The 17,492-nt window shown below is 37.6% G+C and overlaps 1 protein-coding gene across 1 annotated transcript in view; it reads left to right on the forward strand.

Moving 5' to 3' along the window:
• The first annotated feature begins 6,701 nt into the window (after positions 1-6,701).
• shroom4 (shroom family member 4) overlaps positions 6,702-17,492 on the forward strand; it is a 64,473-nt gene continuing 53,682 nt past the window's right edge. Inside the window, exon 1 of the mRNA XM_055200058.2 lies at positions 6,702-7,104. Within this exon, the coding sequence (XP_055056033.2) occupies positions 6,952-7,104 (153 nt within the window). The 5' untranslated portion in view covers positions 6,702-6,951. The remainder of the gene's footprint in view (positions 7,105-17,492) is intronic.

Here is a 17,492-nt window from a genome sequence, read left to right on the forward strand (position 1 = left end):
TTTCCCCGATCATTAAATTTTTGGGTCTTTAGTGACCCGGAATGTTTAACACGATTGGATCTCTAAACTGCCCAAATAATACAAAACTGTCCTAATATTTCAATTAAGAATTCCATCATAATAAATGAAAGCATTTTTATTATTATACTTTGACATTTTATTTGTCTTTAAACAGATGTGAGGCTTCAAGTTCCACACTAATTATTCAGTCATCATAATAGTCAGAGTACTGCAACATTTGTATTAAATAATTTCAGTCCATCCATACATCCGTCCATTCATCCATTCATGAGTTTTCCAAACCTACTTATCTAATATCAGGGGGTTGGTGCCTATGCAAGGGTCTTCGGCCACAGGCAGGGTGCACTTTGTAGATAATCAGTCCAATGCAGGGTGCTTACAGACACACACAAGCACACATAAGTGTCATTTACACTGGGGACGCTGGGGACATGGCCCCACCACTTTTTGAAATGGCTGATTTTGTCCCCACCACTTTTTGAAAGCATTTGGTTAAAATGTTCTGAAAAATCAAACAATACCTGTTCGACTTACACTGCAAAAATAACTTTCTTACTTAGTAATTTTGTCTTGTTTTCAGTAGAAATATCAAAAAATTCTTAAATCAAGATACTTTTTTGATGAGCAAAATGACTTATAAAAATATAGACGGTTTCAGCAGTAACAACATAAACAAGCGGTTGTCGCAGTCCGAACGAACTTCCGGTAAACTCCGCTAAGAATAAATAACAACAAAGTTCTTTAAAGGTAGTTTATTTATATAAAAAAGCAAAAAAACAACACATAGATTGCCTGAAACCAAAACATTTGTTATTTTCGACGAGGCATTTGTTCAAGAGATCAGTTTAGCAACTAGTCAGACCATTAAAAAAAAAAAAAACCGGAAGTAAGGTTCGGATCCAGACGTGTATCACGTGCGTCCGATGAAACGGTCTATACAATTTCAGTGAATTTGTGATTAAAACAAGCCAAAATATCTGCCAATTGGGTGAGATAAATCTAAAAATAAGATTTCTTTTTTTCTTAAACATTTAATTTAAACAAAATTTTCTCACCCCATATTTTTGCTTGTTTTAAGCACAAATTCACTTAAATTGTATAGTTTTTGTCCAAAAAGACTTATTTTCTTACATCATTTTGCTCATCTTGATTAAAGAATTTTTAGATATTTCTACTGAAAACAAGACAAAAATATTAAGTAAGAAAGTCAGATTTTCAAGAAAAAAAATCTTAGTATTTTTGTCTTGTTTTCATAATATCTATATAAAAAATGTATCTATTAATAAAAATATCTAATAATTCTTAAATTAAGATGCTTTTTCTTGATAAGCAAAAATCTCGTTTTTAGACAAAAAAAATCTAATTTAAGTGATTTTGTGCATAAAACAAGCAAAAAAAAATCTGCCAATTGGGTAAGCAATTTTTTCTTGAATTTTTCTTGAATTTAGTGCTTAAGAACATTTTTCAAGATTTTTTGCTTACCCCATTGGCAGATTTCTGTGCTTGTTTTATGCACAAAATCACTTACATTTGGTATTTTTGGTCTAAAAACTATATTTATTTTCCTAGGCCATTTTGCTCATCAAGAAAAAGCATCTTAATTTAAGAATTTTTAAATATTTTTACTGAAAACAAGACAAAAATACTATGACATTTTTTTCTTGAAAATCTTTTTTACAGGGTACGACTGGTTCCGGGTCACATACGTTGCGTTTCTTTTACATATGTTATGAATTTCATTGTAATCATTGACTTAACATGCAGCTGTTTTCTACAGTATGGTGCTTTGGCACTGTTCGGCTGAGCTGGTGTTGCAGGGACTGTTACATGTGCAGTCGACATTGTTGAGGGTTTTATGCAGAGTATTTTTGTGTTGTTGGCCGGCCTACACTATGCCAATTTTTGATGCGCCGTTATTCAATATTTTTCCCGTCCTGCTGTAATGTTTTTTCATCTTATCTTTTGTCCCCACCACTTTTCAACACAAAGTGACGCCCCTGCAAGCACACACAGTTGGGGCACTTAGGGGCAGTTGTAGCCTAATGGTTAGAGAGTAGGGCTTGTAACCCAAGAGTTGCTGTTTTAAGTCTCACAGCTGGCGGGTTGCGACTGTGGTGCCCTTGAGCAAGGCACCTTTCCCCTTATTGCTCCCTGGGCGCTGGGATAGCTGCCCACTGCTCTGGGTGTGTGTTCATGACTTGCAGTACGTGCATTCACTGGGATGGGTTAAATGCAGAGGTCACATTTTGAGTATGCGTTGCATACTTGACATCTTGTCACTTTCACTTTCACTTACACACACTCACACCCTTTCAGAAACACCCACACACCTAATTTAGTGACTCCAGTTTTCCTCATCTGCATGTACGTGTCATTTGTCATTACCCATTTATTTCCGGGTGCCAAAAATGGGCCTTAAAAGCTCATTAAGGAGTTTTTATTTTCAACAACTTTGTGGAATCAAGTCCAACTTTTCGGGTGTGCTTAGGTAGCAAATAATCAAAGCATAAATGAACACACTCCGTCCGAGGTAAAAGATGGGTGAAAGATAATTCCAAATGTATAAGAAAGATATGATTCACTGCACACTCACTTATTCACCAACGTTTCGGCACAAGCCTTTATCAAGGTATCAAGGTGTCAAGGTACCTTGACAAAAGCTTTGTGCCAAAACGTTGGTGAATAAAACTTTTGCAAGTGTGCAGCCATATCTTATACGTTCGGATTTGTGCAGATAAAAAAATAATCTTGCCCCAACATCACTTGAGGGTTAAATGAATGTGCGTATGCTCTTCATCAGTTCATATTAGCTGCTGAAACGTGCCTTCTGCATGTATTCTCCCCAAGAGAATAAGAAATGGCATAACAATAACATAGATGAGTGATCTCATCTAGCTGTAGGCTGTATACTGATCTGCACATTTCAGCACTACTACACACACAATCATAACCACAGTGGCCGAGGTCTCAAGCCACGTGTAAGTGCATAAACAGCAGCAAAACCCAGGGAAGATATACTCCCCTACTTTAATCAAGTTTTCACTATTTTGTTCACTAATTCTCTTTAATATTTTATATATTCTATTTGCTAAATCTGTTTAAAATGTTTATTGTCTATTTATTTGTACACTTGTTTTTTTTACTTTGTAAACCAAGTACTGTGTAGAACAGTGTTTCCCAACCAGGTGCTGGGGCCCAAAGGGGGCCGCAGCAGTTTTCCAAGGGGGCCTCACTTAAAATTATAAAAAATTGTACAAAACAAACATTAAAATAAGCTAAAACAAGCAAATATGAAGATGTTTCTTTTTTGTTGGCCATTTCAGTAGCGATTATACATCTGTCTAGTCATTCTGCTCTAGTTAATTTTATTTGGGAAAAAATGAGTGAGTGGGGAAAAGGTTGGGAACCACTGATGTAGAATAATAATGTAAAGGATGCAACAAATTCTATGCAACCATACACCAACACCATATAGATATCACATTTTCACTCCATCTCATTACAAGTGACAGTGGACAAGCCTGTACTCTTAAAAGAGCAAAAATGCTAAATTATTCCTTATTTGTAATCGCTTTGGATTAAAGCCTCTGCTACAATAAATAAAGAAATTTAAATGTAAGTATTTGCCACTGCAAATAATCCAGAATGCAGCAGCATGTCTGGTCTTCAGTCAACCTAAAAGAGCTCATGTCACATCTCTTCTGATCTCACTTCACTGACTACCTGCAGCCAGTGTCAGAAATTTGAATATAATGCATACAGCATTATATTCAAATCTCTGACACTGGCATTTAGGACTAGAAACTTCACCCTCTTACCTCAACTCACTCTTATGGATATAAACGCCTAGTTGTTATATAACAACACTCACACAAGCATTTACCTATTCTGTTCCTCTCTGATGGAATGAACTGCCAGCCTCCACCTCCTAACCTTTAATAAAAAATAAAATAAAAACTCCTATGTTGTTCACCTTTCCTAGTACAACACCTATTCCTACTTGTAAACATGGCTTTGTAAACTGCACTTAATGTTATCTATGACAAAATGTTAAATGCTCTCTCATTCGTAAGTTGTGAGGAAAAGCGTCTGATAAATAAATAAATGTAAATGTAAAATGAATGCTTATATATACAGTTTCCTACTCAGCACACTACTTTTGACTACTTTTTATTTTATTTGCATGTCTTTCAAAATCTTCTATCATCATGTGCATTTCTAATGTGTTTGTATGCAGACGTTTGTATTTTAGGAATTATTAGTACAATTTGCAATTGCACTGAATGTTCTATACACTCGCACTTGAAAACTTGCTGCAGTATTTTTGAGCGATATAATGTCTTAAAGCAAAATGCATCTTCGCAAACAAAATGTATTGAATTCAAATAACGTCACACATGATGGAGAATGTGATAAAATATTGCCACTAAGCAATATGAGTGTGCGTGTGCATAAGAGCCAAGCAGAGAAATTTAGTTCAGCATATTAGAAGTGCTTGTGCAAGTGTGAATTAAGGCATGGTAATCTGTCAGGGTGTAATAATTACTATAGAGATGACAAGCTGTTCATATGCATCGAGCACAACAGAAAAAGGTCAAAGGAATAATTGTATTTTAGGTGACAGTAAGAGAGAGAGAATGGAAGCAAGGACAACATACAGGCATGATAAAGAGAGTGCAACAAATATACAATAGATTTTTATATATATATATATATATATATATATATATATAAAAATAAATTTTTACAGTTGGCAAGCCTGTTCTCTGGTTAGAACTAAACAGTAAGTAGTAAGAATAACAAATGATCTAAGTGTGTGTTTCATAAATTATTACGACAACTGATCCTTTGACATTATTGTTAGAATGAACAACTTTTGGATGACTGGAATTGAGCTGATGTCTGGGTGCTGCCATGCAAAAATATATAGTGTATCTTTGTCCTCAAGTGTATTCATCGAAGTGAGCAAGCTTGTGCTTGAATGTGCGTTCAGCTGGCTCAAATAAATGTGCATTCATGTGTATGAGAGCTGTGTTAAAGCAAGCACACTCAAACATGTTGAAGTAAGTGGATTTGAAAGTAGAATGATGTAACAAAAATAAATAAATAAAAGATAACGAGAATCTCCATAACAAAAAAATCATGCAATCTCTCTTAATCTTAATGTCTTACTGCATTTTGTGTGTTCTGTTTCCTTACACAGAAATCTTCTATTTGCTATTCTCAATACTAAATAATACTGAGACAAAAGAGAAAACTGTCACAGAAGGGGACAAGTGAACCATGAGTGTGGCTTTAAGCAAAATGCCTAGCTTTAGGAAGCTCCCTGGGGTATTGTCCATTTAATAAATGTATTAATTAGTTGTCCATCTGATAGTCTGCAAATGACTATGTATATATTAGACAAAGACTATAGTGTGTTGTAGACTAGGTTTCACTTACGAAAATGAACCATAGTTTTATTATACTAAAGGTGTAATGTAAGAACTATTTATAAACCATAGTTTTACTACTGTACAAAAACCATGTTTACTGTAGCAAAATTACGGGTTTTTTTGGGGGGGGGGGGGTAACCATGGTTTAACTTTAGCCTCGTAACCATGTTTTTTGGTTTGTTTGTGGTAAAACCATGATTCATTTTCATAAGGTTTGTAACACATTTTTGCTACCATTTTCAATTACATAATTTTGATTATTATAATTGAATATTGGATCACATATATATATATATGATATGTTTTGGCATGTACGTGAACCGGAGAAATCATAACATTCCTAGAGCTAACTGAGAATGAAAACTGTATGTAGCACATCAGATTTTTACCCTGCAGTGAGAAATTGAAAAATGAGCTGCTATCAAACAAATAATGGGGAGCACCCTATAAAAATGTTTTTGCTGTAAACTTTAGCACCACCTAGTGCCAAAGTCTGGAAGATGGCTTCTTACAACTTTAGAGTGATATACCCTAAAAATGATATTTTTAAGTATTTAGGTAAAAATGTATATAATATATATATATATATTACTTTTAAAGCTTTCAAATATGCTTTAGAAATATGCTTTTTCTGTTCTTCTTAAAATTCAAGGCAATATGAAAGGTTCCCTATCACTTCTCATCATAGCATTAAACAACAGCTCCTCTTAGTGGGCAGAGTAGACAATGGCCTGACCAGCTTTCTGTTTCGCAGTGTTATGCATTTTCTTAGATCAGCTTTTCGTATATTCTGTGCTGGGTGGTTTTGGGTGAAGAGCTCCATTACACTCAAGTCAAGTTTTAAACGAGAACTTTTATAATTATTTTATTTGCCCTTCTCTTTAGGTTTTATATGTATATTTAAAATGTATTTAATCTCCTATATTTTGTTATATTTTCGCAACAATTCCTAAAGATCTCTCTTTATATCGATATTAACGATATTATTATTTTACATATAGTTTAAATAAAAATGGAGTCTTAACATGGTCATCATCACATTGTTTTGCTGTTCATACAGTTGGGTAACATATTTCAGTGCGCGAACTTTTAAAAAATAATATTCTTTGTTTGAAAACTGTTTTGCGCTGCTCCTGTTTTCCCATGTCATATAAAGTAATGTTTCTGTTAAACGTTCATCTTTGAAGTTTAAAACTTCGAGAGAGTTAACAAATGGCCAACTTTTTCAGTTTTCCCAGACGGTCGGACAATGGACAATACAGCGGTGGCTAAAGATTCCGCCCATCGGAAACTTTCATTGGTCAGTTACAGCACAGCGCTGACCTAAGTGGGCGTATCGACTGTCACTCAAACTAACTTTTCAGTCTCGAGCACTTCCTCCGTAACAGTCCGTGAAAGCCCATCACTGGCCAGCCCACCGCCTGTCTTCTCATGCTTGTAGGCTCCTGTTGTCGGGAGTCGTAATGACTGAGGTCGAATTAGGATTGCGTGGCGAATGGACGGAATTGAAGGCACAGAAGTTTTAATGGAGACCGTGGAGCAGCTGGTGTCTTTCCAGCACATCCATGTGCAGCTGAACGGTGGCGCTCCGTGGGGATTCACTCTGAAAGGGGGACTGGAGCACGGCGAGCCGCTCATCATTACTAAAGTAAGACTGGACTTTAAAAAAACCGACAAACTCCTACTAACGTTAACCTTAAGTTACATGCTTGTATGGATAAAATAGTGTCCAAAACAGATTGCGCCAAAAGTTTAAACTTACCCATGTAACGGTCCATGTTTTTAGATAACTTAACGTTACTTGGAGAATGGATGAAATACAACACTGGCATCCTTGAAGCTATTAAAAAAACTAAAAATTTAGAAAAAGCAGTAGTTTGTTCAATATATACACAACACACTGGACATAGCTAAGGTCTTTAAAATTAACTTTGAAGTTATAATTTAGTTTGTGTTTTATTACCCTAGTTGTTTATTCGTTCACCATCATGAGTGGGAAAACAACATATAGGTAAACATTGCAGTACATACTATTTGTGTTATACGTTTTGTTTGATTTGAATGGCAAAATATTGCAGCTAACTTTGTGGTTACTAGATATGTGTGTATGAGTATTAAATCAGTTTGTAACAGCAATGATGGGTTGTAAAGAAGTCCCAGGGTTTCCTGTGTGCACACCATGTGGACTGCTGCCGCTTGCTGCTGTGTGTCATCAGCTCATTATTCCTCCATTCGCATCTTTTCATGGGTGTGAAACCAACTGGGACTTGGTCTGTTGTAGAGTTGTTGAGATAAAACCAATTATGAGACAGAAACAGTGTGAAAATTAGTTACGTTCAAGTGGATCTTAAATTGTGCTGAAAAATGATAAATTAAAAATACACCTTAAAACTTTATATCTTCAATACTTGGATGATGTTATTTTTCCTCACTGGGAGATAAGGGCATGTTGTTTTTAATTTTCCCTCCTTCCGCGCTTCATTTCCATCCCAACTGCATTTTACCAGACAGTGTTGATTTATTTTTCTTAAATTAAGATGTTTTGGGTGGACAGGACCCCCAGAGTTCACATTCCTAGACTCTGCCCCCTGAACCAGCGTAGTGGGGGGTTGATGGAGAGAGGCTGGTATTTTGAGAAAGAAGTACTTAATGTGGTTTGTGCTTGTTTCAGTTGTTTACGCTGGTACTCAAAACTTTGTGCATACATGCAGTCTGTATATTGGATAAAAATGTGTGGTTGTGATTTATTTAATGTACTTTAATACTTGGCAGTCAGAAATGTATTTTAGCAGTTCCAGGCCGTTGGCATTTCCATGTCAATCAGTGACTCTAATGCAGTCAGTATGAATATTCCGGATTCTGAGAAAAACTTGTGTTACATCCCAAGCTCCTTGGATTTCTAAGGTTGCCATAAAATGTGGATTGGTAAGGTGTTGTTGTCATGTTTAAAATCGTTTTACCTGGCTGACATCACAGCTTTGATTCAAAGCTGTCAGTATTGTATTATAATATTGAACTGTTTCCTTTGAATGCAAAAAGGGTGAGTTGGGGCTCAATAGGTGATTGGTTCAAGTGTCAACCCTGTGCTTTTTAGGCTGGATCACGGCCAATCTGATAACCTCGTGTTCACTGGCTGGTCTTTTAACTCCTTAACCTGAAACACATGCTTTGTCTGACACATAGTCTGTGTCCACATAGTCTTTGTGTCAACTTGCTTGTAAGGACTTTATTTGGATTCCATCATAAATATAACATTCGGGGGTTCTCTAGTGTCGAATTTCATTGTTTATCTCATTTTGCATGAGCCTTCAGGGGCACATGGTTGCGGTGACAGTGAGTTTTTCCATCTGATTTGGAAGCAAAGCACAACCAGCATGTTTGTTTGCAATCCTTTGTCCTGTACTCATATCTTTCATCATGGAACCCAGAAGGCATTTATTTCAAAACGCTTAAAGGTCCCAGTAGACGTTTATCTCAAACAGTAAATTTCAGGACCAGCTGCCCAGGGCTAGACACACACAATGGGTTCATCTCATGCTTATATTAAAATCCCACATTGGGTCACGCTGTCCTGCAGCTAGCATGAGGAAGACGACGAAGTCAGCATTCTTCAACAACAGATAGTAGCTAACTGTACATTTTGTGGAACGTATACATTCAGATGATATATATAAAATAAAATAACCCACTGCGTGACAAATTGCATTTAAAGCTATGTTTACGAAAATGCCGTTTCATTTTCCACATGTCTACCCCAAAACACTCCAAAACCTAAAAGACTTTAAAATTGAAATTGATAGTTGTAATATGAAGAACATGTGAGGAGGAGGCTGATGTATGTATAAGAAACTCATTGTTAAATTTTTTTACTCTCTCGCCACTTTATTAGTCATCCCTCCCTCACAATCTCTCGTTTTTGTCCTCAATTTAGACTGGAGATGGAAACATTGTGCTTTTCCTTGCATTTCTCTCTTTCTGTAATGAAGTTTATGTAGTCCACATGGCACTCCAGTCATCCCTCTCTCCCCACTTCTAATTGGTCAGTGGAACTTATTTTCAGGACTTGGAGTCTTGAGGTGAAAGAAAGACAACTTTGGACAAAGAAATGGAAATGTTTTACTGGGGCAAAATGTTAATGTTTCGCATTTACTTCAAACAGAGAACATTCGTGTTTCTGTAAGATTTTTTCCCCAGGAATTTTTTGGGAAAAACATACTTTTGAATCTAAGACAAGAACTATTTGTAAAGTAAAAATAGTTCACTTAAAATCATCCAATTTCCTATGATGCATTGTAAACGATCAAGTGAGAAACAATGCGATTATAATTAGAGATGCACCAATGATTTGTATCGGTAAAAAAGCAATATTTCACACTATTTGCAATCGGCCGATAGTTTAAAAACAGTCAATATATCCTGTCAATCAAAAGAGAACAGGAATATGCAATGAATTTGGGCTATAGAATACGTGTATAGAAAATATAAAGAAACATCACTAGTAAGGATTAGTTTGTTTTCTTAAAAAAAAATCCAGAAAGTTTACTCGCCATCATGTCATCCAAAATGTTGATGTTTTTTTTGTTCAGTCAAGAAGAAATTATGTTTTTTGAGGAAAACATTCCAGGAATTTTCTCATTTTAATGGACCCCAACACTTAACAGTTTTAATGCAGTTTAAAATTGCAGTTTCAAAAGACTCTACATGATCTCAAACGAGGCATAAGGGTCTTGTCTAGCGGAGCGATTGTCATTTTTGGCAAGAAAAGTAACAAATCTGCACTTTTAAACCACAACTTCTCGTCTTCCTCCTTTCCTGTGACGCGCCAACGCGACCTCACGTAATTGCGTAATGACGTCGAAAGGTCACGTGTTACATATATGAAACGCACATTTGCGGACCATTTTAAACAATAAACGGACACAAAGACATTAATTAGTATCATTCAATATACAACAACGTCGGAACGGTCCTCATTCTCCACACTTGTAAACACTGGGGCGTAGGTTCGCATACGTCATCCGTGACCTTTCGGCGTGATGACGTATTATGTGAGGTCGTGCTGGCGCGTCACAGGACCGGAGATGGATGAGAAGTTGTAGTTTAAAAGTGCATTTTTTTTTATTTTTCTTGTCAAAAATGACAATCGTTTCACTAGATATAAGACCCTTATGCCATGTTTGAGTTTGTTGAAACTGCAATTTTAAACTGCATTAAAACTAATAAGTGTTGGGATGCATTAAAGTCCATTGAAATGAGAAAAATCCTGGAATGTTTTCCTCAAAAAACATAATTTCTTCTCGACTGAACAAAGAAAGACATGAACATTTTGGATGGTGAGTAAATTATCTGGATTTTTTTTTTAAGAAAATTGACTAATCCTTTAAATGTTCAGTTTTAGTGGTCATTATATGAATGTATAACATTTAGAAAATCTAATGTTTATAATTTAGTTCAGGTTTATATAGCCACTAAACTATCGCCAGATATCAGTCTGAAAAATCAGGTATCGGTGGAAAAATGTTTCATCTGTGCATGTCTGTCTCTTGTAAGGTTTTTACATTTATTACTTGAAATTAATTTCCTTGCAGAGTAAAATAAATAGGATTTGTATTCCTGGAACCCAGCCTGTCTGTTATTCTTTGTACTTCCATTTCTGTCCCATTCCAGATTTTTAAATGAGTCTCTTTGTTTAAAATGGGATTACTTCCCCATTTCTGTTATTCAGTAACAACTTCATATCTCTGGATAGATTCCCAAAATTGAAAATCTTCAGGTTTGGACTGCTGTACGGATCACATCACGTAACGTATCACTTCTTTTTACAACTGTTATTGCAATTGGCTTTAATAGAGTAAATAAATTGTTTCTTCGATTATTTGATAAGAGACAATTTGTTTGAGTGATTTGTCGATGGTGATGAAGTCTGCAGCTGGTTAGGGGTGTGGGAAGGATCTGATATGTAACAGGAATGTGAGCTTGGCTCCCGTTGCTTTTGCCCTGGGCAGTGAAGCTTTGATGCTGGAAGAGATATTGGGGTCTTATTGCTTGAGCCCGTCCACCACTCAGTAGTTTTTCCACACGGTCCCTGAACAGAAACGGGAGTGACAGGACTTCTAATCAGCGAGGCGAGTGTGTGAGTGTTTAGTGCGGTTATGTGAGTAAATGGTTAAACGGAATAGGAAAATTGCGGTAAAGCATAAGATTCGAGATTAGGGCAGTGCAAAATTGTCACTGATTACATATACGGAGTCTTTTAGGTCGTAATGAAACATTTGCCGTTTACTCTACTGCAGCCTGATGAAAAAGTTTGCGGTTCTCCCAGGATCTTCGGTAGAGACACAGGGTAAATGGTAATCAGGGAATCAGTTTTCAAACTTTGACTGTGTTCTGCAGGAGACCCGACCACATCAAACGCTGCACCAAGCTCTTGTCGGCCAACCTTGTATCCAACATTTGGGCTCAACCAGCTGTCAAAACCATTTGAAAGTCCTTTTTGCTCTCAGGGAGGTGAGTCTGGGGAAGGGGGGTAGTCGAGGGGACAAGGTCACTTCACACACATTACAACCTCAAATGGCTCACTATAGTCCTATTCATAAGTGAGAGGAAACCAAGGCATGGCAGGCCCTAAAATGAGCCATCATGAGACACCATCTATCCTCTGATGTCTGCTATGACAGTGATGGATCAATCCAAGTTAACTTCAGACCAAAGGTTGCTGACTCTATGACATGGACTATTGTTCTGTTCGGAAACGAGGCCTGCTATATGTTCAATATTTGCAATTGTGGTGCTAATAGAGATATAGGATGTCAGAGCAATAAGATGATGTCAGTTAGGAGAGGTGATGACAAATGGCATTTCAAAGAATTGTGACTTTTTTACCTTACAATGTAATTGGAGATTGTTAAGAGCAAATCTATGAGTGCACACTTAATTACATTTAATTTGCCAAAATTTGATTGCGTAAAACCCTGAAGTGCAATGTGCAAAACACACATGTAACATATTGCAATATATAACTGTACGCTAAACAGTTGTGACCCAGATACTGACGATATCTTACTGCCAGATTTCCTCTCCAACCGAGCATGCCAGAATTTTAAGTTTGTGTACATTTGGATTATGAATCTTGTGAACACTTTGATTGTTCTAATAACACCTCCGCTCACCAAAGCAATTTTTTGCCAAGTGCACTAGGAAGTGGTTTGATGTTCCTTTAATTTGCCTCTCGTTGAACTTTGTTACAACAAAGACAATATCTGCTCTTCGGGAGGCTTCTCTTTGGCTGGACTTCAAAAATGGTTTCTCACCTCTGGAGGAGAACACCATTGTTTTGAGAGCACACACACTGCTGTTTCTGGATCTTCATCAGACGATTGAGGTTCTCTCGGTGCACGTCAAAGACGTGATTGATTGCTTTGGGATGTTTTTGGAAATGTCCACCGGCGGTGATATGAGTTGTCCTGATAGCCTAAAGAATGGATATTTAAGTGAGTTTAATAAGCAGTACTGATTTAAGAACGTGATCAAGTGACTGAACGACAAAGTCATGTTGTTGATCAGCTATCATGAAAATGATTGTGTTTATACTTTGGGGTTTCCAGTGAGAATGGAAGTAATGGGAGCTTATTAGCTTTTGATGCTCATGTGCCTGGTAATATAATCACAGAGCTTTCTGTGTTTGTGTTTTTTTTTAGACATATCATCATCATAGCAATATAATGATAGCAGTCGCAAGTTCGCAACTGTAGTTAGTTCATGCAATCTGAGATTCTTCCTAAGGTTTCTGTACAGTGTGAAATTAAAGAGTATGTATTATCCGATTCACGATTTTACATTTCCTTTTGGTGTGTAAGTGTGTATTAGTACATGTTAACAGTATGCAAAAGGTACAAACCCAAAGTACCTTTGGGTCCCACTGTTTGTTGTAGTCCAAGAAAAGAGATTTATAAATCTCTTTTCTTGGACTACAACAAACACATGGATTGTAGGCAACAGTAGGGTTGTGACGGTTGTAATAAACACTGCACAACTGGGTTGGTAGAGTGTGACCCGCGTTGGTGAAGTGCGACCCACGTTGGTGAAGTGGGACCCGCGGTGGTGTGCACATCACAAAAAATGAAAAATATAAATTACAATCTCGCACAGCAAGATGTCTTCAAGACATCTTCAAGACAAGCTGAGTTAACGCACTATTTGCAAGGGGAGGCAACTGATATCAGTGATGGCCCGCTTGGGGGCAAAACAATGAGGCAAGATATTCTCTCTTGGTCACACAAGGTTGCAAAAAAGTATCAATCTGCGCTACCAGTACACCATCTGAACGCGTTTTTAGTGCGGCTGGAAAGATTGTAACCCCAAAAAAGATTTCTCACTCGAGCAAGTGTTGTTTTACTGATGAAAGTGCTAAAGCACGCACATAGGCACCAATCCCATGGGTTCTCCGGGGCTGTGCTGGAGCACCCACCGAAATGGCCAAGTTTATATGCTCAACGTGCTGCTTTCCTCCTTTTCAAACCGCGTGGGTGCTCCTGAGCGTTTGTTGTTGCAAAGTAACCTAAGCATTGCTTGACGTTGTGACGGGCACTCACAGGCGGAAAAAGAAACCGGCGTTTGGAAACATGGATGTTTGTTAAGGAAGGTATATCTGATCCTCGTTTACATTTTTATATTTTAAAATCTATGTATGTTTGCATTATATATAAGCATCAGTGCGCGTGTGCCAACCTGGAATGGTTGATAATTTGCCGGTTCCGTGATTAGAAGTAAATCGCCATCAGCTGCTTTCAGATGGAGCGGCATTTGTTACACAAAGCCGTAGTTCACTGACAATCGGGGCAATTTCGCATTAATTATCGCGGACATATCGTAGAAATGCCACTCCATCTGAAAGCAGCTGATGGCGATTTACTTCTAATCCAGGGCTCCAGACTAACCTTTTTCACTAGGAGCACAGTGGCCCCCAACTGAAATGTTAGGTGCGCAACCAGAAAATTTAGGGGCACATAATGTAAATCAACATGCTTACCAAATATTCACATTTCTACTAAGTAATACACTGTATTACTAATAAATACTTTGATGATAGATGCAGAAAGTACAATGTGCTGTTTTAAATTCAGTGTCACATCACAAAAAAGGCCAAATTTACTGGTGTGTGCGACTGGATGTAAAATTCAGTGGCACACTCTCAAATTTTGGTGGCAGTCTGGAGCCCTGTAATCACATAACCGGCTCTACTGACGAGATGGGCATGATATCGCATTCAAATTTTCGCCCATCCCTAATTTTGCCCTGTGATGTTGAGATTAGGAATGGGGTTTCATTATTATTTATGATAATCGTATGTTTTTGTATGATTCACTTCGTACGAATTAGGCACAATACGTACAAATTCTTGTGAGATGAGGCTGGTCTCTCCCCATTCATATAGGTATGTAAGACTTTAGTCTTGCATGACTGAAATAACTGCCCAGAGGTGTTGCAAACATGGCCGTCTAGTGGTACGACTTCCCTATGGGACTTTGGTTAAAGTTAAATGATGACACGCTGACTTTCCTGTAAAATCGGACCTGACAGCTTAATTTATAAATCATCTTTATAAATTTACTATTGTGATTCGGGGTAATGTAAGGAGACAGATTTTTTTCATGTTCTTGCTCAATAACTGATTTTTGTTTATTCTTATCCCAAAAAGTTACATTTGCAAACATATTTAAATTGTTAAATCTTGCGAGGTAATGGAGTGAATTTTGATTAGCTTATGTGTTTTGGCATTTAGATTTCGTTTGAGGTATTTGGTGTCGTTTAAGTATAAGTTGGAAACGTTTGGATCAAGCCAGATCTTTACTCATGTTCAGCTGGTCCAAAGGTTTGAGAAGGAAGTCCATGCAAACAGCATTTGGCAGTTGAGTCCGTAGAAAGCAAACAAATTGTGGAATGTGATAAAATGTTTCTCCACAGAGACATTCCTTTCTCGCCAAGTGTCTCCTTAAAACAAAACATGCACTGTGAATCGTGTGTGTGTCTGTGTGTGATGGACAAAATGACTCTTTATATATGTAACCACTGTAATTTGGTTGTCCTTCCTAATTGTTGTTTGTTTTCCAGTGCGTTTCTTTGTTTAATTTCTTGAGCATTTTTTAATGCATTCCCATGCCTGTGTGTTCCCATATGCCTCACATGTGAATGTAGGTCAGTGGCTGTTGATTCAGTTGCAGTGGTGACCCGTGGCTGTGTGTCACACCTTTAAAAGTCTAAAAGCACAATGGAACTTTAGAGTCAGTCGGGCCACGGCCGTAGCTCGGCATACCGAGGTAGTGCGCTCTCATTTTCCCTTCAGTCTGAGCCTGAATGAAGCCTTTGTCACCCTCTCGCTCACGATGTCTCTCCCACCTTTTCTCTTTCTCGCGCTCTCTCTCTCTCTTTCTCTGCCACCACCCCCACTTGTCTGTCTCTCCTCATAAAATGAAGGAGCCAGAAGCCAGCAGCTTTATTTTTACCCACCCTGACCTTGAATACGTCCGAGTGTGTCACTTTCCAGGTTAGCCTACGTTCCAAGGTTTAAAAGCTCAGGAAGAATCGCCCTTCCTGTGATCTGGATGCTACACGCCTGTGGATGAGGTCGGGACAGCTCAAGGACAGAATTGTCCCGGTCGGCATCAGTGACCTGAGATACGAAAGGAAAACATTCTGATAAGCACTTTGTTCTTAGTGAGGGGGTGAGGTGTTTTCTTAGCTGAAGATAAAAACTGTGTGTGTGGACAGATAAAGGAACTTCAGTGAGGATAATACATGTCAGTCGGTCGGTTGTGTTGTGTTGTTGAGTGGTGGCTCACATCCTTGGCAAACAGTAGACAAAGAAGTTGCTGTGGGGGGAGCATTCTGGACTTGCAAGCTCATTCTTCAGGTCTTTATGAGCAACAGAAGATTGCGACTTAGCCCTTGGATGCTTGAATGCTTTCAGTGACCAGCAGGGCTTCTGTTGTTGAGTTGTTGATTAAATGACTTTAATGAGAAGATGTTATGCAAGACAATTTATGTCTGCTTTCTAACCAAACTAAATGAGTAAATTTAATTTTGAAAAACTGGCGATGCCATGGTGGGCAAGCGCATAGATCTAATCGTGTGAGGCCGTTTAGCACATTTTTACTAGTGGTAGGTCATTATTTTCATAAAAATTAGTTTTTTGCCATATTCTTTAGTATTATAACAACAAACAAACAAACACCATGGACCCCCGTCCCACAAAAAGCCAGACGAATTTAGAAGTGACAAAAATGCCTAGATAAAATACATAGACTGAATATAGATCACCCAGGGACAAAAATCACCACAGAAATCCTAACCTTAAAAGATAATTACTATAAATAGTATAATAATCTACTATTATTAGTAAATGTTGGAGGAGGAAGGTACCCCAGATCTTGGAAAAATTAAGAGACTTTGAATCGTTAAGCCAATTATTTTCATGGTTTGAAACGGAGATCATCTCCGCGAGCCATTCTGAAAACATGGTGGTTTTCCAATCCTTTAATATGATTCTCTTGGCTACAACCATGCCCAACATAAATGCCAACTGCAAATGATAAGGCAAAGAGGAAACTGTATCTGAGTAGCCAAAAATGGCCAATTCCACTTTAAGAGGATTTTCCATTTGTTTTAGTGCAGAAATGTTGACCTTTTTTATTATTAGAAAATAAAAAAGTACATAAGAAAATGTATTTAAAATTGTCCCCTTCCTTATCCCACTTTAACACCGTAAGGGGATAATAATCATTTATAAATTGAGCTGTTGGATACAGTTTTGCGGGTAAGTTGACTAAGAAAATAACACAAAATAATATGTATAAGTAACTTGCAATTTCATGTTCACCCTGAACTACAACAACTACAACTATATTATCCCAGAGTGAAGCAAACAAGGAAACGCACCAATAAGAGAAGAAGTGGTTAAAGTTCCGGAAAGTTTCTTGAGGAAGATTTGGGTGGGAATGGCAGCTGTTAAGGCTCGTCTCATTGAGGCCAGTGGTGGTT

The sequence above is a fragment of the Misgurnus anguillicaudatus genome, chromosome 21 (genome assembly GCF_027580225.2).
Source record: "Misgurnus anguillicaudatus chromosome 21, ASM2758022v2, whole genome shotgun sequence".
Classification (NCBI taxonomy): Eukaryota; Metazoa; Chordata; class Actinopteri; order Cypriniformes; family Cobitidae; genus Misgurnus; species Misgurnus anguillicaudatus.